This window comes from Dendropsophus ebraccatus, chromosome 8 (assembly GCF_027789765.1).
Source record: "Dendropsophus ebraccatus isolate aDenEbr1 chromosome 8, aDenEbr1.pat, whole genome shotgun sequence".
NCBI lineage: Eukaryota > Metazoa > Chordata > Amphibia > Anura > Hylidae > Dendropsophus > Dendropsophus ebraccatus.
The window spans coordinates 46,939,818-46,960,591 of record NC_091461.1 but is presented as its reverse complement, the minus strand read 5'-3'; the positions used below and the strand labels follow the sequence as shown (position 1 = coordinate 46,960,591).

Below are 20,774 nucleotides of genomic sequence, written 5' to 3'. Positions count from 1 at the left end.
GAGGGGAATGGCAGGTCCCACTACCAACCTACCCACCATTCCAGTAAATCCAGGCCCGGAACATGGAAAAAACCCTCAGCAGCATAACACTGCTGAGTGACAGATCTCACCTGGATTCACCATCTCACCATATGCCTTAGCCTGGGTGAGATGTACCTCCCCTCAAATACTTCTCCAGTGACATGTCTACAATATATATATATATATATATACACACACACTCATACAGAAGGATAATAAGTATATAATACACTGCTGTATACCTACACAGAATGGAGAGATATATACACACTCATACAGGAGGGGGATAATAAGTATATGTCTCTCCATTCTGTGTAGGTATACAGCAGTGTATTATATACCTATTATCCCCCCTGTATGAGTGTGTATATATCTCTCCATTCTGTGTAGGTATACAGCAGTGTATTATATACCTATTATCCCCCCCTGTATGAGTGTGTATATATCTCTCCATTCTGTGTAGGTATACAGCAGTGTATTATATACTTATTATCCTCCTGTATGAGTGTATATATCTCTCAATTCTGTGTAGGTATACAGCTGTGTTTATATACTTATTATCCCCCTGTATGAGTGTGTACAGTATATATCTCCATTCTGTGTAGGTATACAGCAGTGTATTATATACTTATTATCCTCCTCCTGTATGAGTGTGTATATAATACACTGCTGTATACCTACACAGAATGGAGATATATATACACACTCATACAGGGGGATAATAAGTATATAATACACAGCTGTATACCTACACAGAATGGAGAGATATATACACACACATACAGGAGGATAATAAGTATATAATACACTGCTGTATACCTACACAGAATGGAGATTTACAGTATATACACACTCATACAGGGGGATAATAAGTATATAATACACAGCTGTATACCTACACAGAATGGGGAGATATATACACACACACATACAGGAGGATAATAAGTATATAATACACAGTTGTATACCTACACAGAATGCAGAGATAGAGACCCTCTAAAAGTGATGCCACATGATTTACTATACAAAGGGGCCCGCTAAGCTCTGTCGCCCAAGGGCCCACCAAAACCTGGAGCCGGCCCTGCTCGCACGTGGCGGCGCGCATCTCTGCCAGTGCCATAGACCCTATTATACGCACAGGTGGATTCCGCATTCTGCCGAAAGCAATGACATGTCATTTCTTTCTGCGGAATGTGGAACATGCCCGTGCATAGAATAGTGTCTATGGCACGGGTGGAGATGCGCGCACATGGCACAAACAGTGGCCGTTCTGTGACACAGCCGTGTGACAGAACAGGTGCTGTCTGAGACGTTCAACCCGGCCAATAATGCAGTATCGTTCAGATGAACATCACTTCAACTTGATTAAAATGCGGGCGCATGCGGGGCTGTACTTTACATTGTAAGCACAGTCTATTTCGTGCCGCCACTGTTTACTGAATAGCAGCCGCACAAAACAGACATGACAGTTTTCTGTGCGGCCTCATGGAATCCTGGCCGTAGTGTATACAGTGTGTATACACTACGGCCCTGGTTCCGTAAGTGTTTATGCGATCGGCTGATGTGATTAAACAGCCGTTGTTGCAAACCTGCAACAACAGCCATTGTTTATTTAAAAAAAAAAAAAATACATTGTGTAAACTTGGCCTTAAAATGTACCTGTCAATTCTGGCCTAAAGATGCTTCAAAGACAAGTAAAGTGTTCAATTTCACTGCAGCGCCACCCCAGGGGAAATGAATCCCTACACAGTGACCATTTCCATCAAGGTTATATTCTCCTAGTGTCATACTTCAACCAAGAAATGAGAATCCTTAGCAGAGGATCTCCCCTCAGGGCTCCAGATGGCGACCAAAATGGTCGCCAATGCGACTGACATCTTGCAAATGGCACCCAGATTTATTAATCTGGGCGCCATTTGCAACTGGCCCGGCGGCGCGCTGTCTCTTTAAGGACTTCCGCACGCTGCGCCGAATCACGTGGCGCCTCTGCGGCCATCCGTCCAATGAATGACGGACGTGCTGGATGACGTGTGTGGGGACACGCTTCTCCAGTGACGTCATCCAGCACGTCCGTCATTCATTGGACGGACGGCCGCAGAGGCGCCACACTCCTCCAGCGCCTCTCTCCCGCCTCTCCTCACCCGGCGGTTCTTCAAGTTCACCCCAGCGGCACCAAGCTTAGATAGTGGGTGAGTACAACCGGAGGGACAGCAGGGGTGGCAGCCGGCCAGTAATGTGTGGGGGGGACCGCGGCCTGGGCGGGGGATTGGTAGTGTGTCTGTTGTGATGGTTGCCAGGTGCAGTAGTCAGTGCGTGTGGGGTGCGAGGATGTATAGACTGCACAGTACCACTTCCCTCAGTGTCTGTATGTATATACACTGCACAGTACCACTTCCCCCAGTGTCTGTATGTATATACACTGCACAGTACCACTTCCCCCAGTGTCTGTATGTATACACTGCACAGTACCACTTCCCATATACATTGCCACAGGGGCTATATGTCATCGGCTGCCGGGGGCTATATATATATATATATATATATATATATATATATATATATATATTTATTATATAGTAGATCATTGCCGGTAAGATGGCAGCTGGCTGAGGGAACACACTGGCAGCAGGGGGGTATATGGTTGTCAAGTTGCAAGTTTCCATGTTGAACGTTTTCAAACTAAGAAAAGAATGAATCTAAAGGAGGAGGATGCTGCCGTGGCCTCTGCACACAGTAAGTCCCATTTAACATAACATTAATTTTACATGTTTTAAAATGTTGGCGACCAAATATTCTATTTGGTGCCTAAATTTTTCAGGTTAGGAGCCAATGGCTCCTAGGTAAATTTTTTAGTCTGGAGCCCTGCCCCTTGAACTAATTCAGGAATATATTAAAGTTTAAGCTGAACAACAGCTTTAAAATAATGTTCATCAAAAGCTGATTTTTTTTTTTAGTTTTCAGCAACAAGACACTGGAAGCTGTACAACAGATAACATGTTTCATCGGGGCCACGTGCTTCTAGGCCATTGCAGTTCTTCATTCCATAGCAATTCACATTTTGGACCAACAAAACATCACTAAGCAGAAGATAACAGGATAGGCAGCATCTATAATATACTACAACGATTATATGCTTAGTGCCAAGTGTTTTCCATAGAGTTCAATGAACGTCAGTGAACATAGCTGAATTCTGTATACAAGGGAAAAGAGTCAAGCTGCAGTGGGAAATAGGACAGGAGCCAATATGCTCTTCTAACAGCCCCTTAACTCTTTTATAACTAGAGGGTAGTGATGCAGGATGCACCGAAATATCGATACCACTATCGATATTTCGGGCAGAAAAACTGTTCGGTACCAGGATTTCCTGGTATCGATACTTCATGTTAAGCTGCATAATAGCGCAGCTTAACATGAAGTATAGTGCAGAGAACACGGCCGGCGGCTATCTGAGTGCCGGCCATGTTCTCGGTGCGCCCCCTGCCGTCCCCTCCTCCGCCCGCGCACTGTCGGCTCTCGACGGCACCAAATTTAAATAGCCGACACATAGCGATCGCTTGTGTTGGCTATTTGTACATGCCGCTGTCTTTTAACCCCTTCAAAGCCGCTCCATATGCAGCAGGAGTCTGCTGCATATGGAGTGGCCCCCACTGATAATGACTGCGGGCCACGATCCCGCGGGCGGCAGTCATTTAACCATTCCCAGTCTCCCCACCCTGGGGCCAGTCTGTGCAGCTTGGTCCCAAGCACCTGCCAGTTCCCCACCCTCCAGGACCCACAGATACAGCGGGGTTCCCTGCATCCTCCAGCTCTCCCACCACCACAGGACCTGCCGCTGCAGTGGGGTCCCTCCACAATCCTGTCGTCCCCCCCCCTCCCCCTTCCCCCAGGGCCTGCCAACACAGTGGAACAACTCCCAGCATACCTTCTTGTGGGGAGTTGTTGTGCACAAGAAGGCATGCTGGGAGTTGTGTCAGGAGGCTGCTGCACTACAACTCCCAGCAGCATACCTCGTGCACTACAACCCCCAGCATACCTCTTTGTGCACAAGGAGGTATGCTGGGAGTTGTAGTGCACAAGTTGGTATGCTGCTGGGAGTTAGTGTCAGGAGGTTGCTGCTGCACAACTGCAACTCCCAGCATACCTCCTTGTGCACTACAACTTCCCACAAGAGGGTATGCTGGGAGTTGTAGTGCATAAGAAGGTATGCTGGAAGTTGTAGTGCATAAGAAGGTATGCTGCAAGGTAGAGGAAATAAAAAAAAAAAGGTTCTAATAATCCCCCCTTTTCCCTTTTTTTTTTTTTTTTTTTTTTTAAAGGAAACATACATGTATTTGGCCTCCATTGCATGCATAATTGTCAGAACTATAAAATGTAACAAAGCAATCAAAAGGTCACATAAATAAAAGATGTTGTACATGGGGGCATCATATCCGCAGTCTGGGCGGGGGGGAATTATATTTGTATTTTTCCGTGTCTTTTTCAAACTTTATTTAGTATCGAATTAGTATAGAGTATCGAAATAAGAAAGCTGGTATCGGTATTGAACTTAAAATTCTGGTATTGTGACATCCCTACTAGAGGGTAAAACGTAAAAGTATACAGGAATGTACTTGGAACATGACATGGTGGAGGTAAACAAAGAATAATGCACAAAGCCTTAGGAACCATCCTTACCCTCATGCCTAAAACCAAGAAGCCAATCTCTTCCATCAGGGGGTACTTGCTGATCTGCTGCTGGATCTTCTCAGCTGACGCATGTGGATCATAACTCTTTTGGCCTATCTTTACATCCATGATACACGGCTTGTTAAACTTTCGAGTTACATCTTCCAGTTTTAAATAGAGATCTAGTAAAGATGAAAAAACACTTCAATACAAGCACACATACATTTGGTATAATTAAAAAAAAAAAAAAAAAAGTTTAAAACCTATCTGCCTGAAACCACAATTGTCTGGTTTTGCCCATAGTAATTGATCAGGGTTTAGCTTTTTTATCTTAAGCTTTGGTAAAAGAAAAGCGGAGCTGTAATTAGTTGCTATGGACAAAACCAGACATCTGTGGTTTCAGGCAGATTGATAACACTGGGCCTAAATGGGAGTACGGACACTTACAGACTGGAATACTGGGGCTTTCTGCACTCCCTCACAGATGCAATGCCTAGACCGCTGGCATCAGGAGAGGGGAATAAAATACATAAACCTCTGGACTAGTGTATTACCACACAGTAATCTAAAATGTTAAAGTTTTAGAATTAGGTATGTTTGACCGTGTAAAGGTCCTTTTATACAGGCAGACCCAAACCTGATACAAGGGTCGACCGTGCATATCAGTACAGGGTAGTGCGGCGCTCAGTAATTATTCACAGAACACCACACATTACAAAGTTATACAACTTTGTAATGTATGTTATGTCTGTGAATCGCCCCCTTCCCGTGTCCCCCCAACCCCGCACGTGTACCTGGAAGTGTGGTGCGCTATATATACCTGATCCGTGTCGACCGACCCCGTCCGCCATTTTCTTCAAAAGACGTCATCTTCGGGAGGCCGGCCGACCCGCTCCTGCTGCTCCCCCTCTGCTGCGTCATAACTGTGCTTAGCCGCGATTGGCTGTGCACAGTTATGCTCAGCCAATCACGGTTGAGCAGCTGATGACGCTGCAGGGGGGGCCAGCATGCGGGACGGCTGCAGCGAGTCGGCCGGCCTCCAGAAGATTGCATCGACAGAAGACGGGGGTCGACACGCGTCAGGTATGTATATCGCACCACACTTCAGGGTACACGTGCGGGGGTGGGGTGACACGGGAAGGGGGCGATTCACAGACATAACATACATTACAAAAGTTGTCTAACTTTGTAATGTGTGTTATTCTGTGAATAATTGCTGAGCGCCGCACTACCCCTTTAATGAAGCTTTTATATGGCTCAATGACTGGGAAGCCAGGGATGCATGAACAGGTGCTGGGTCGTTAACCAGGTTCTTAGCCAGAGCCCTCCAAACCAATCCCTAGTAAGGAGAGATATGAGAATAGAACATAGATATAATTATAAATAGATATAATTATAAATGAAATATCTAGAGGTATATGGGTCAGAACTCGGGGAGGTGCATCCCATGGTAAAGAATTAATGTATTGCTCAGGAACTATAGATAAGCAAGAGAAACAAAAGAATTGTGGAGCTTTGAGAGATATATATGATTATTTTAAATAAAGAGGATAAAATAAAAAATAAAAAAAAGTGCTCTCCACTGTGTGCGGGATGAGGATCCTGAAGAAGACCCCCCTCTATTACTGAGAATCTCCCAACAGGTTATATGAAAATAGGTTTATTAGACTAGGCAAACCCTTCAAGTAACTATAACGTGCAGCAATGGTTATCAAGCATAAGTCTTTGCAAAAATTATATATCCATAAAAAAGCAATATACCATTTGTAGATCCCGGGGGTGACCATGGGCCAAAGTATTTCGGTAAAAATATCTGTAGGTCACGCAGCTTAGGATCAGTGCAGTCACTTGAGAAAACCTGTATATAAAAAGTTAAAAAAAAAAAAAAAAAAAAAAAAAAAGATGGGGGGGGGGGGGGGGGGAGAAAGAAAGAAATGAGTTATTTGGCTGTTTTGCTATAGTTTCTGGCGGCAATCCCTACACAGGAATCATCTGTGAAACGTTAAAGTGACGGATCTTCATCTTTTACCCCTCCAGGGAATAGAAAACTTCAAACATGCAGTAGCTGTAAAGTCGGCTTTCTTCCTAATGACACTGTAATAGAGCGAACGTGAGGTTCTCTAGTTGAGATAGAAGACTCCGCTGCCAATAGCTGCACAAAATGAAAGATCACAGAAAGGGAGCGAGACCTCGCAAAATTCCTTAAATCAAAGGAAACTATTACTCCTAAAGTCAGGCCAATAGACTCCGATCACCCAAAACATTAAAACCCCCTCACTAATATTGTGTAGGCAAAACAGCTCAGGCTCATAAGACACCTGGATGCGGGGGACACCAGCAGAGTTAAGTATAACATATTTATGTTTTCTTATATGGCATCCACATGTTACAAACGTGCATGCGCCAGATAATCCCTTTAAGCAATATTACCACCAAGAAGCAATGTACATGGTCTACAACAATATTTCAAGAAATTGTACGTGTCAAATTAACATCCACATGATTCGCAGGACCCAAGGTTACCCAGCAGAGTATCAAACAGCATCAGCCTTCTTCTCACAGAACTCTCTCTACACCAGTAAGGGACACACATACACTAATCCATATATTATAAAAAAAAAAAATAATAATAATCATCAGACCAGGCCACCCTCTTCTATTGTTCCTGGCCCTAGCTCTGGCATCATATGCCCATTGTACAGGTGATTTCAAATGGACAGAGGTCAGCATTGGCACTATGATTATCTGCATCTAAACCGCAGACGGTGATGCCTTTTGTGTTCTGGCACATTTCTATTATAGGCGGCTATTTATGCTTCAGTAGTTCTGTGGGATCAGGGCAGGCAGGCTAGTCCCATCAATGATCCGTGAACGCCCGTGAAAAGTTCACCCGATGTGTTTCTTTGGACTATATCTGGCAGGTAGTAAACCCAGCATGCAGGGGACAATCTACAAAACCCGCCATTTTACAGATCTTTCTACCCAGCCATCTAGCCACCACATTTTGGTTCCTAAAAGTTGCCACAATCCTTATGCTCTCTAAGTTTTTCTACATTTGACCCATCAACTTAAAGAACTCTGTGAAACCCGCTGCAAATCCATGTACTGTGAAGGTCTATGGGGTTACATATCCACAGCAGCACTGATTGGCTGATGGGGAGCAAAGGGAGCTGGGAGCCTCACACAAAGCCGCGGCGCCAAGCAAGTAATGTATGCTCCGGGCCATGGGCTGCAGGCGGCAGGGGGTTAAAGGGGCCGAGTCACATACTAGCAGTGGAATACGCTGCGGTTATGTGACCCATTCACTTCACATTACCAGGATCCGCAGAAGATTTCGTTGCAAACTAGCAGTGTGAGATCCGCTGCAGATCCGGTACGTGTAAAGGCACCCTAAGGCTGAGTCTCTACATTCAAAAGCCCACCAACATTTCTTAACCAATAGCCACACAATGTAGCCGATAATCCAGGCAACATCACATGGCTATTGGTGAAGAAATGGGGGTCCGCTTTTGAAGCGCACTCTGAACATGAGCGAGGATACACAACCCTATGGTAGGGGTCTCTGTAACAAGATAGCCAAGGTTACTCCCTTCATCTGTCAGCCGTTTTAGGGTTGCGGGTCTCAAATGTACAGTAGTTACACTGCATTTGGCTGTCCAGGTACGATGGGAATTGTAGTTTTCTAACAGATAAAAGGCCGCATGTTTGACACCTGTGCTTTACAGTATTTAGCGCTACCATATATGCATATGGTGGGTAGACTTTATTCACGTTATAGCACCAGTAACATCACCTTAACAGAGGCTTTCTTCCAAAAACAGTCACACCTGCCCTCAGGCTGTTAGTGAAATTACAACTGAGTTACGATTCCACACACAAACTGATGACAAGAGTGGCACTGTTTCTGGAAGAAAGAAGCTATGTTTTTCCCCCCCCTAATCCTGCATAATCCCTTTAATTTCCTAACAGGAACAAAAGAAAAAAAACCTTAGCGTACCATATTATAGAAGTCCAGTTCTCTTGGTCCACGTGGTGGTGGCTGTAGTTGCTTTAGTACAGTCCCATCAGGATGTTGTAGTATGCCTAGAAGAAAGCATTAAGTGTTATTTCTGACCAGGCACAAACCACGTGTGCTTACATATTACCAGAGCAGTTTCCGAAATGAAAGCTAAACAGTGATTGGCTGATGTGGGAAGATCAGACAGACAGACAGACAATCAATCTGTGGGGGAGATTTATCAATCCTTTTGTAAAGGAAAAGTGGAGCAGTTCCCAATAGTAACCAAATTACAGCTTTAATTTTTCAGAGGCCTTTTTAAAAGAGACATTTGATTGGTTGCTATGGGCAACTGCTCAATTAACTGAATGAAAAACTGCATGTTTAAAAATAAACCACACTATGAAACAATTGCAATCGGTTCCAAAGCCTCAAAAGGACAATAAAAAGGTTAAAGCCATACAGATCAAACTGATCCCTACATATTATTGATAGGAGTTTGGTTGCCACGTATCCCCAAAAGGGTACTAACGAATACTAAAATATATTCAGCAAACAATCCTTAAATCAATGGGAAAATAAAGTGGTAGGTCATAGAATATGCAAATCGTTTTATCATACAAAAGTAGTGACTTTGATATCACCAGGATCTTGCACTATAATAATTTTTAAAAATGGAGTGAAAAAAAAAAAAAAAAACACACACACGAGTTATACACACACACACCCCAACTCTTGGAATGAGTTGTTGAAAAAAAAAAAATGTTTGGTTGGCAAGGCACAAAACAGGCCGGTCACTAAGAGGATAAATCAGTTCCTGCCCTGGACTTTGCACCATCCTCCTCCCTATAATCAGCTGTGTCTCAATACAATCTACAATGAACTTTGTAACTCCGCTCATACCATTACACCTGTTCCTGTGCAGCACTTCCCTGGTGCCTAGCTTTTTCTCACTGATGGTTCAGTGATCTGTACTTTATAAATCATCCCACCCTCACTATAATACAGATACACTGACCTCCTGGTGGGACTGCAATAAAAAGCAGCCACTCTGTGGAGGCGGGGCTACAGTGGGGGGGGGGCACCCTGAACCAATGAAATGACAGGAGGCGTGTCCTGGACTACCTCAGATTTCTTGTAGGCACTGTAAGGGTCCATTTACAATATGGATCCTGCCTGCTGTGTTTTTCAATGAGAGGCCTCGCGTGCCTCCACTTCGCAGGGGTTCCGCGCTAAATTTCAGCGCCAATTCTGTAGTGTGAACGAACCCTAACAGGAGGCTCTGTAACAGAGTGAGGGTGCTCTCTGTTATATGTAATATTTAGAATAATAATTAAAAAAAAATTATATACATTTAATCCCCCTTTGCCAATTATAAAAAGGATTATTTACTCCTCAATGTAGATGTTACCTAGAGCCTGGATGAAGAATAAGTCACAGTACACACAAACCAATAAAGCTTGTACATTTTTATTGTCTCCTCACAATCTTCACGCTACACTTACAGAGATAACTCACTACAGAAGAGCGTGCTATGAATCCCTGATCAGTAGAACAGATTCATCTGCATATTTATTTAAAAATACAATTATGCAAGCAAAAGTTTGTTGGCACATTCGTGTGGTGTTTGCGTTACTATAACTCATGCATATGTGATGGTAGACATGTAGTAAGTATGAAGGCCCCATATCTAACAGCATTGGATTTGTATACGAGTCTCAGTTAAAAGGGGTGCCCTAACAACAAGTAAAAAAAATAAATAAATAAACATGTTTTGGGAGTCTTAGTTCTGTACTTCCTGGTTTAGCAGATGCTTTGTACTACAATTCCCAGAAAGCATTGCTTTTCCTCAGTTCTCTATTACAGTCCTCCCACCCTTCCTACTCCCCTCCCACAGCACTCCTGCCACTTCCCTGCCCAAAGCTGTTGCAGAACATCTCATTTTACTGCACACTATTGCAAGGTGAGGTTGCAGCACCTGCTGCAATCACTCTCTGCCTGCTCTTTCTGTAGCATCACTCATCACAAGGTAGCATGTCATAAACACATCCCCCTCTCTCTAAATGTCTCAATAAAGATATATTTTATATATGTATGTATCTGTGTATATGACAGGGAGATCGTGATTTAGTCTGGAGGAGGTGGTCTGAGATAGTGAGATCACTCAGGGGGTGAGGCTAGAGCCCAGACACAAGATCCAGCCAAGCCTCCAGTGACATTAGAGGATGATATATAGTCTATAAAGAGAGGGAGGAGCCAGGGAGCTGTAGACAATACACATTTTGTAGTTCTTCTGTTTTCAAGTTCCTGTCAGTGATGAAGCACGGAAAACCATGCTGAAGCCAGTACTATCAGTGGTAACACTATATTAGTAAGTTATACATCTTGGTGATTGTATTTACATAAAAAGTAAAAAAAAATATATATATATATATATCACACATGGCATCAGGAGTTCAATGAAAAATAGGAGTGGCCCCAGTGTAAGGGGGCATGGCTAAACGGGTCACTGCCATGATGCATCTCCATGTGCCCCAAGCTGTTTTGTATGGTCTTTGACATCTATATGTATTTAAATCTGTTTGTATGATCACTCTGCTGATGTAATAAAAAGGGGGTTTTATTTAGACTATTTGAGGTGTGCAGCTTTTATGACACATAGCTTTTCTCTTCTTTATTGTGCATTGTTTGTGTGTTCAGTTACCATTAGTACAGATATTTGGGTGGTGCCCACCTACCCCTATCGACACCCCTTTACACATCACGCTGCTGCATTTTAAAGGAAGGCTCAGATTTCTGTTCTTGATGCAGTGCAGTGAGCACCGTCAGTGGGACATCCCACAATTACTAGAGATTATTGAACCTCAGGAACACTTTGGTGCATCCAAACCTCAGAGGCGGTCCTGGCATTTCTGGGGCCCCAAGCGAAGTTATGTCTGGCCCCCCCCCCTTCCAAAACAATAGACCGCTGTGTGTTGCCCTCAGTAGTATATACCCCTTGTGCGCTACCGCCAGTAATATATACTCCTTGTGTGCTGCCCCACTAGTATATACCCCTTGTGTCCTGCCCCCAGTAGTATATACCCCTTGTTTGCTTCCCCCAGTAGCATATAGACCCCTGTGTGTTCCCCCAGTTATATAGCCCCCCTGTGTGCTCCCCTCATTTATATAGATCCCCGATGTGCGCTCCCCCAGTTAAACAGACCCCTGTGTGCTCCCCCTCCCATATAGTATATAACACAATAAAACAAACACTTATGCTCACCTGGGTCCGGGCGTCTCCTCTTCTCTTCACTCTTGTGGCCGCAGGAAGGGTTTTCCCTGCGATCACAAGAGGCCGCACTCCCCTTGTCCTGGCACCGATGCTCCAGTGATGTCACTGGAGCGCCGGCACCAAAAGGCCACTTGTGACCGCAGGGAAAACACTTCCTGCGGCCACAAGAGTGACTGACAGGAAGGGAGCCAATGTCTCCCGCCCTGTCAGTGCTGCTGCATGTAACTATGAGCGCTCATTACGAGTGCTCATAAATACAGTTCAGATGGCAGCAGCGAGCGGGGCAGCGGCCCTGTCCAGCGGTCTTGAGCACAAGAGCGGAGCGTGAGGGCCCCCCTGGATGTTGGGGGCCCCAAGCGATCGCTTGGGGTGCTTGGTGCCAAAGACCGCCACTGCCAAACCTCAACACTCTGCATTTGATTACCGGTGGCTGAAGAAGTGTGATGCAGACCTAAGGAGTCCAGGAAAACATGGATACAGCCTATTGCAGGAAAAATTCTAAAGGATCTTCATGCCCAATACAGGTCTATGGGTCCGGAATTGTATCCAGATTTCCTGATAAGAAATCCGGATAAATTTAGCAGATGTGTGAACAAGGCCTTAAAGTGCTCAAAACCTTTTACACTTATTTTTCTTTGTTGTAAGGAATTCCTGTTTGTCACAAAGTCATGTCACAGCGTGAAGACTGTCCTGCTTACTAGAGGTGGATAGTCTTGGAAAAGTATACATAACTTACATGAGCGCTTCTAGAAGACAGCACTAAAATGCTGATAGACGCTCTACTGCCTATCAGAGCAGTACTGTCATTACTCACCAGACAAGGAATCTCACCCAACGTCTCTGTTCTCACATGTCTCCTATGCTGCACCTTCATGTTACAACACAGAAGAAATGGAATACCCCATCTAATATCATTAATCCGGAAAGCTTCAACATTTTATTTATTTATTTTTTCCCATTTTGCAAAGTGAAGCTACTAGCTGCAAGAGCTTCAAGAGCTGTCGGGTGAAGTGTCCAGCAGGCAGCTATTTCTGCAGTTCAGCCCATCCACTAGCTGAGAGTTTCTGTGCTCTGCATAGGGAGAGGAGGGGTATGCGGCTGCAAGGCAGCTCTAGTGATGGCTTCTCTCTCCGAAAACAAAAGGATCAGCCAGTTGAAATCAGACATGTCTGAAATTTCTCTTGCCGCAAGGATTCCATCCGCTGATAAGGGGCCAATCCTCAAATGGATGTTTGGTTTTTTTGCAGCATTTTGGGGGTCTTCATTGTGGCTTTCCATATGTGACTATTTAACAGGTCTTGGTGGAGGTCTCCATAACATGTCAAAAGCCTATTTATTTTTAAGATATGTTTTTTAGGGCATAGGTCTCCAAACTGCGGCCCTCCAGCTGTTGCAAAACTACAACTCCCATCATGCCTGGACAGCTAAAGCTTTGGATTTGGCTGTCCAGGCATGATGGGAAATGTAGTTTTGCAACAGCTGGAGGGCCGCAGTTTGGAGACCCATGTTTTAGGGTGTTATCATGCCTTACTGGTCCCTTGGCCAACAACAAACTTTTTGGTTTTGTGGACATAGTAGATCCCCCCACCATGGCCTTATTTGCCCTTTTCCAAATGGTCATTGGACTATCATTTGCCCGAATCACTACCTCCAAATTAGCCATTATATGACCTCCCTTTTCCATCTTGACCCTCACCACCTTTAAGAGGCTCTGTCGTGCTGGAGTCTCTACTAAGGGTCTTATATCCGATATATATGGGCTATTGATGCATCCTAATAGTGATGCTGAAGTATGTCACCCCTATACAGACAAACGGGAAGCAGTGTTTGGGCAGTGACTGATGCAAGAGTTATGGTGTAGGGCAGCCAAGACGTCCATTTGTACCACTTATAGGGAAAATCAGTATAAGATTATGATGTCATTGTACTACGCTCCAGAGGACCTCCACGCCATTAACCCTTCAAACACTAATGTATGCTGGAGATGCAAATATTTATATATCAATCTGCTCAGCTCATCCCAATCTGTAATGTGATGTCGGTAGATTAAACACCATTTTCAGTGTTTGTTCCCTTTCAAATTTAATGTACACGTGTCTGGAAGGAAGGGAGCCCTGTTCTGTTGTCACGTAACACAAATACGGTTAATAGGAAAGTTGTAGGTGATTGTAACCCTGCAGTACAAACAAGAGCTCCAACACCCCCGCCTATGTGGCATTGACTTTCCAGTGATCGCTGTGTAAGCAAAAGCCCTAATAGTGATTTCTTCTCCTCTATGAGGACTGCATTGTCTGCACTCACATGGCGGACAGAACAAGCGGCACTCATTACTCAGCTAAGTCCAAACTTCTCGTACAGAACATTGAGCAGAGTACAATAAATCCCTGATGAGGCGAGGTTATTATTCTCACATTGTTAGAAGCTGCTTACAGTCTGATCCTATGTATAAAGCTGATCATTCACACTTCTTATGGTGGTGGCCAATAGAAATCCACCCCATCATAAGGAGCGGGCACAAAGATGTCAGAACGTCTGGTCCCGGTTCTGGACTAGGCAGCAGCTCTCTACATAATACCAAGCTATAAACTGCAGGATGCTGTAATAAAGAAGGATTATTTTGGGGAGTATTCCCTCCAAAATCTTTTTTGCATTAATACATAGCCCACCCATAGCTTTCCATCTTTCTAATATCAATTTATTATGGATTCTGCAGTGTTTTGCTGTTATCTAGGTGCATTCACCAGCGTCCCATTTCACCTATAGGCTGCATGTGGTATTGCAGGCAAGTCCCATTTCCTAGACCAGTGATGGGGAACCTTCGGCACTCCAGCTGTTGCAAAACTACAATTTCTATCATACCTGGGCTGCCAAAGCCATATCTTTGGTTGTCCAGGCATATTGGGAACTGTGGTTATGCAAGAGCTGGTGTGCTGAAGGTTTCCCATTCCTGTACTGGACCAAGCGATCCAGCTCCTGGCACCCCCAGAAAAATGCTGATTTACCAGAGAAGCAACCACCAGCAGCAGAACAGGAGAAGCTCATACAAAGCAAGCTTCCATTCAGGCTCGTACAGAGGTAGAGCAGGGGACCCCTTTAGGAGTCTCATTTGTCCTTACATATGGAGAGGGATTGGCTCATGCAGGAACTTCTACAGAATGGAATTAAAAAATGTATATATAGTTCCCAAATAGATGATGAAGGTGCCAACCAAAAACCGGAGGATAAAGCATAAGCCAGTCAGCTGAAGCATATTGTGTACTTGGATACATGGAAGGAAGTTAATGCAACATCATATATGTCAGCACTTTCTCAACTCGGCTCAGCCTTACGCACATAACAGGACACACACTGAACGCTCTGCACTTTAGGACACCTCTTAGCTAAACCACCCAGCTACTTTACACAGCGGCTATACCAGGATGAAGCTGCAGAGAGAGGTGCAAAGCGTCAGCAGCCCCGCTCCTGGAATGAGTCACAGTGCCCTGATATAACATGACACTACAGGTGCAGCAGCAAGTGGCTGTATGATATCCTGCTGCCTACAATCCAAGCAAAAGGTAGATCCAGCACAGCTGCAGTACCACCAAGTGCATAAGGGGATTTGCACAATAGTGGAAAATGCAACAGAAATTCGGAGGGTAATCTCAGATTTCCATCACATTTTTTAATACAGTCTCTATTGCAATCATAGATGCAGATTTATATAGTCCATGGGGCCAATCGGCATCCTGTAATTTAGGGAGACACCCCGAATAAGTTAGGGATTCTGGCATACTAAAAACATAACACCACCATGTGAACCCACACCACTCATCATGGATAGTGCCTTGTTCACACTAACATTACAGGCTCTGTTGGCAGTTCATACAGATCTGATGGGGAAAGATTAGTGCAGCATGCAATGGTATTCTACAATGGGGTAAAAGGCATGGCCAGCTACTCCCTGACACAGCTCCCCTCTCTGGTGAGGGGTAACACAGCACTACATTGGGGGTCTGTCCACTCCATTACATAACATGCTCCCCCAGTTTGCCATGCTGGGGTGCCTTTTATATCACATCACCATATGTCTGTAGGCCGTGACGCTTGTGCACTTGCAGTACATGCTAATACAGCCTCACAGATGCAGATTCGGATACGGATAGCAATGAGGGTTGCAGATACAAGGGTTGAGGTTTAGTTACAGTATTATAGGTGGGGGTCCCGGAACAAGTCACAGCACTTAGTAAAAGGTCAGACGCCTACAGCTAAGGTCCCTAATTACACCAACAGATATCTAACAGATTTTTGGAGCCAAAGTCAGGAACAAACTATAAACAGAGATCAGGTTATAAGGGAAAGACAGATTTCTCCTCTTCTCAAATTCACTCCTGGCTTTGGCTGTAAAAATCTGTGAGATAATATGTTGGTGTAATTGGGCCCTTGGATAACGCTCTACCAAGTGCTCATCCATAGATCCGGGCGGCCAAGGGTGACAATCCTTTGACTGGGTTCGGCTATCTATAGAGCAGGTTTTCTTTATGCATAGGGAAATCTTATGACAGATATGGTAAATATATCCATAGACCCCATAACTAGAGGAGTATTATTCTGGCCTCCATTCCTGTGGTTTCCATCACTAGAAGCCAAACCCTGCACCATCAAACATGCAGACCAGGGAAGACTGGGCACAGGAGGCAAGCAAGCTTAGAAGGAAAACATGATTTTATAACTGTGAAAATAGTCATCAGCTAAGAGGCAGGCAGGTATCCTTAGTTTTCTCTGCAGTTCTGGGAGTTAAGGAGCAGAGGTTTACATGCCGAAGTCACAATGGGTTGGAGAGCTCCACCTGGTACTTATCTAATGGCATCAACCACAAGCATCTGGGTCCATCTGCTAATGATGGCATACCGCCAGGCCATACATCCATAACTATACATAGTAGTGTATACCATGTTCCACAAGGCATGTAAACCGAAGGATCTGGCACCGCTAGAATTACACCAGGCTGCACAATAAAAGCAGCAGATTTATACAATAGTTGCACTTTTTTCTGCCCAATATGACATTTCTGTAAGAATCAGAAGACTATGTGTCCCAGGGCTGGAATAATGACATAAGGAATAGAGATGAGTGAACCTGGAGCATGCTCAAGTCCATCCGCACCCGAACTTTCGGCATCTGATTAGCGGGGGCTGCTGAACTTGGATAAAGCCCTAAGGCGATGTGGAAAACATGGATATAGTCATTGGCTGTATCCATGTTTTCCAGACAACCTTAGAGCTTTATCCAAGTTCAGCAGCCCCAGCTAATCAAATACCGAACAATCTGGTTTCGATGGACTCGAACCCAGTTCGCTCATCTCTAATAAAGAACCTCAAATGACTCCAATCCCATGGACAGCGTTATCCTTCAGGCTAAAGCCATAAGGTGTCAAACAATCCTTCACACTTATCACTTAGGATTATAAACGTCACATGGTGTCGGCTCTGCACTGATGAGGAAGCACAGCCCCGATCACAGAGCCGCCTCTATGGACAACCCTGAGCCCACCAGTAGCAGAGGGAAGCCCCCAGCGGGTGCCCATAAAGCAGCATAACAATAGTGCTACAATCACATCTCCCTATAAAACTTCTCCGACCAATGGGGCGGATCTCCATCATTTAACAGTAACCATAATGTCACAGTGCATAAGTGCCAGCACTTGTTGCACAACCAACAAAACACAGTTATCACTGAACTCAAGGAGAACAGTGAAAAACAAATTCCAATAAAGAACTCAATCAAGAGTCTCCACTGATGCCCCCAAAAATTTAAATATGCAAAACAGGAGTCCGTGGAGCCTCGGTTGCGAGTCTCAAAACACGGGATAACCAGATATCTCTAGCCTGTTGCCACGGGGTGCCTCCATGATAAGGAGAGCAGCACACCACCCTGATAAATAGCCCCTTAAGTCCCACTCGATTGTGGGTATTGGAACATAAATAGGGAAACACCATTTTGTCAATGTCTAACTCAAGGTGCGAGTATTGCGATCATGACAAGGGCTTGCCAAGGCAGGCTTCCATCCACAGACAGCCGTTTCGGGGGTTTTGCCCCTCGTCAGTGTGGAGTAGGATTCTGGCTAGTTGGGGCAATAGCAAATCGACCAACAAAACACACTTGTTGCACAACCCCAGACAATTGAATTCAGCTTGTTACACATGTAAACAGCCCACACTCATTGTAATCCAAAGACATCATCAGAATTTTGACAGCTAATTAAAAGGGGTTGTTCACCAAAAAAAAAAAAAAAATGTTTTCCTTCAGATCAACTGGTATCAGAAAGCGCCAGAGATTTGTAATTTGCTTTCATTAAAAAAAAATCTTAAGTCTTCCAGTACTTTTCAGCTGCTGTATGTCCTGCAGGAAGCGGTGACACAGCGCACTCTTCTGCCACCTCTGTCCATTTTACGAACTGTCCAGAGCAGTAGCAAATTCCCATAGAAAACCTCTCCTGCTCTCCAAACTAGAAAGAATACACCAGTTCCTGCAGGACATACAGCAGCTGATAAGTATCGGAAGACTTGAGATTTTTTTAAATAGACGAAAATACAAATCTCTGGCACCAATTGATTTAAATTAATTTTTTTTTTTTTGTGAACTACCCCTTTAAGCTGTCCCTGATTGGTGTAATAGATGGGAACTCCTCCAAAATAACCATTCAAGGACTTCCACCCAAAAATAATCCCAATAAGCGCCTATAAACCTCCATGGGTAGAGATGGCACCATATACACACGTACATGGCGGCCACACATCCATAATAACACCCAGCTCATAGCACCAACCATGGATCAGGGAAACTTAGAGGGATGTTCCAGCAATATCTGGGACACCTGTAACCCCAGCATCCCAATGATTAGCTGTGCACACTAGCGCCCCCTACAGTCAGATGCTCCCCGGCTATGAATGGAGAGATGCCAGGCACAGCAATACACACCAACTTTATCCTTGCCGTACATATGGCCGGCCACCTGATGCGAGAGGGGGACGCAGCCATTGAGTAACTTGTGGTCTCTCCGTAGCAGCAGCTCCTTCTCCGCGGGGGAATGACGGGAATGATGGTGGAGGTCCGTGCTGCCCGGTGCCAGGGGCTCAGTGGCACTGTGCTGGGCTGCCATCCTGCAGGCAGGGGATGAGATGATGAGTCCCGGTGACAGGATGACCGATCACCGGCCGATCTCCATGCCGCCCAGCTCTGACATGCCGAGCCCTCGGCTCACGTCCATACACAGCGGTTCTGGTGCGACAAGCGCCGCCGCTGGGCTCTGTGCCTCCTGCGTCACCGCGTTACTTTTCTGGCAGCTTCGGAACCGCCCACTTCTCCTCCGCTGACGTCACGGACGCTCACACGTCGCGCTTTGCCTGTGCAGAATACTCGGCCAGGGGGCGTGGCCGTACTGAAACGTCACTGGGGGTGTGTCCCTCATGCAAATCACGGCTGTGGGCTTGGTGCCGTGTGTTCGGGAGTTAACCCCTGTGTTTCCTGGTCTCATGAGTCAGTAAGGGCGGGGCTGAGTCTTATCAGCAGCTCACTGATATGGAGCGGGAGTGCAAGGGTCAGGACTAGGGAGACAGACAGCAGCAAGCACAGAGATGGCTGCCAGTGCATGACAGGCTGTTATACATAGGGACCCATTCACACTACACATTTCTCTTACCCTTTGGTGTTATGTAGGTTGTATTTGTGCAATCTGCTGCCTAGACTACGTTTAAGGGGAGATTTATCAAACATGGTGTAAAGTGAAACTGGCTCAGTTACCCCTAGCAACCAATCAGATTCCACCTTTCATTTTACAAAGAGTCTGGGTGCCGCATGTAGCCCGGGACCACGGCTATTAGCGGGCACGGTCTGATCGCCGTGCCCGCTAATAAGGTAATCTGAGGCAGCTGTCAAAGTTGATAGCTGCCTCCGATTACCGGATGCAGCCGTTCCCTGGTGTCTAGTGGGGGAGATCGCTCCTCCAGGACGTTGTCCCGGAGGAGCGTTCTCCGTGTGTGGTGCCGGCCGGGGTCCGCTCCAAGATGGCGCTGACCCCGGCTCGGCACTCGTTTGTTTTCGGCTGCAGCAGCTGAAAGCAAACGAGTGCCGATCTTATTGATCTTTGCTGTATATCTATACAGCAAAGATCTCAATGACAGATCAAAGTGTATATACTAGAAGTCCCCCAGGGGGAATAACCCTAGCCCAGGGGGAATAACCCTAACCCCAGGGGGGAACAACCCTAACCCCAGGGGGGAACAACCCTAACCCCAGGGGGGAACAACCCTAACCCCAGGGGGGCTTCTAGTATATGTGTAAAAAAAAAAAAAAGTGTTGTTTATAGTAAAAAGCCCCCTCCCCTAATAAAAGTTTGAATCACCCCCCTTTTCCCAGGTTTTAAATAAAAGTAAATAAATAAATAAACATGTTTGCTATCGCCGCACACGTAATCGCCCGAACTATTAATTAATCACATTCCTGATCTCGTACGGTAAACGGCGTCAGCGCAAAAAAATCCCAAAGTGCAAAATTGCGCATTTTTGGTCGCATCAAATCCAGAAAAAATGTAATAAAAAGCGATCAAAAAGTCGTATATGCGCAATCAAGGTACCGATAGAATGAACACATCATGGCGCAAAAACTGACACCTCACACAGACCCATAGACCAAAGGATAAAAGCGCTATAAGCCTGGGAATGGAGCGATTTTAAGGAACATATATTTGTTAACAATGGTTTGAATTTTTTACAAGCCATCAGATACAAGAAAAGTTATACATGTTATATATCGTTTTAATCGTAACGACTTGAGGAA

The 20,774-nt window shown here is 45.1% G+C and overlaps 1 protein-coding gene across 1 annotated transcript in view; it reads right to left on the bottom strand.

Annotated features, from left to right (window-relative positions):
• Positions 1–19,304, bottom strand: part of IPMK (inositol polyphosphate multikinase) — a 49,062-nt gene extending 29,758 nt beyond the window's left edge. The window contains exons 1-4 of the mRNA XM_069980320.1: positions 18,918–19,304; positions 8,684–8,769; positions 6,448–6,544; positions 4,696–4,868 (exon numbers count right to left, since the gene is read on the bottom strand). Coding sequence (XP_069836421.1) covers positions 4,696–4,868; positions 6,448–6,544; positions 8,684–8,769; positions 18,918–19,098 — 537 coding nt within the window. The 5' untranslated portion in view covers positions 19,099–19,304. The remainder of the gene's footprint in view (positions 1–4,695; positions 4,869–6,447; positions 6,545–8,683; positions 8,770–18,917) is intronic.
• Positions 19,305–20,774: the final 1,470 nt, after the last annotated feature.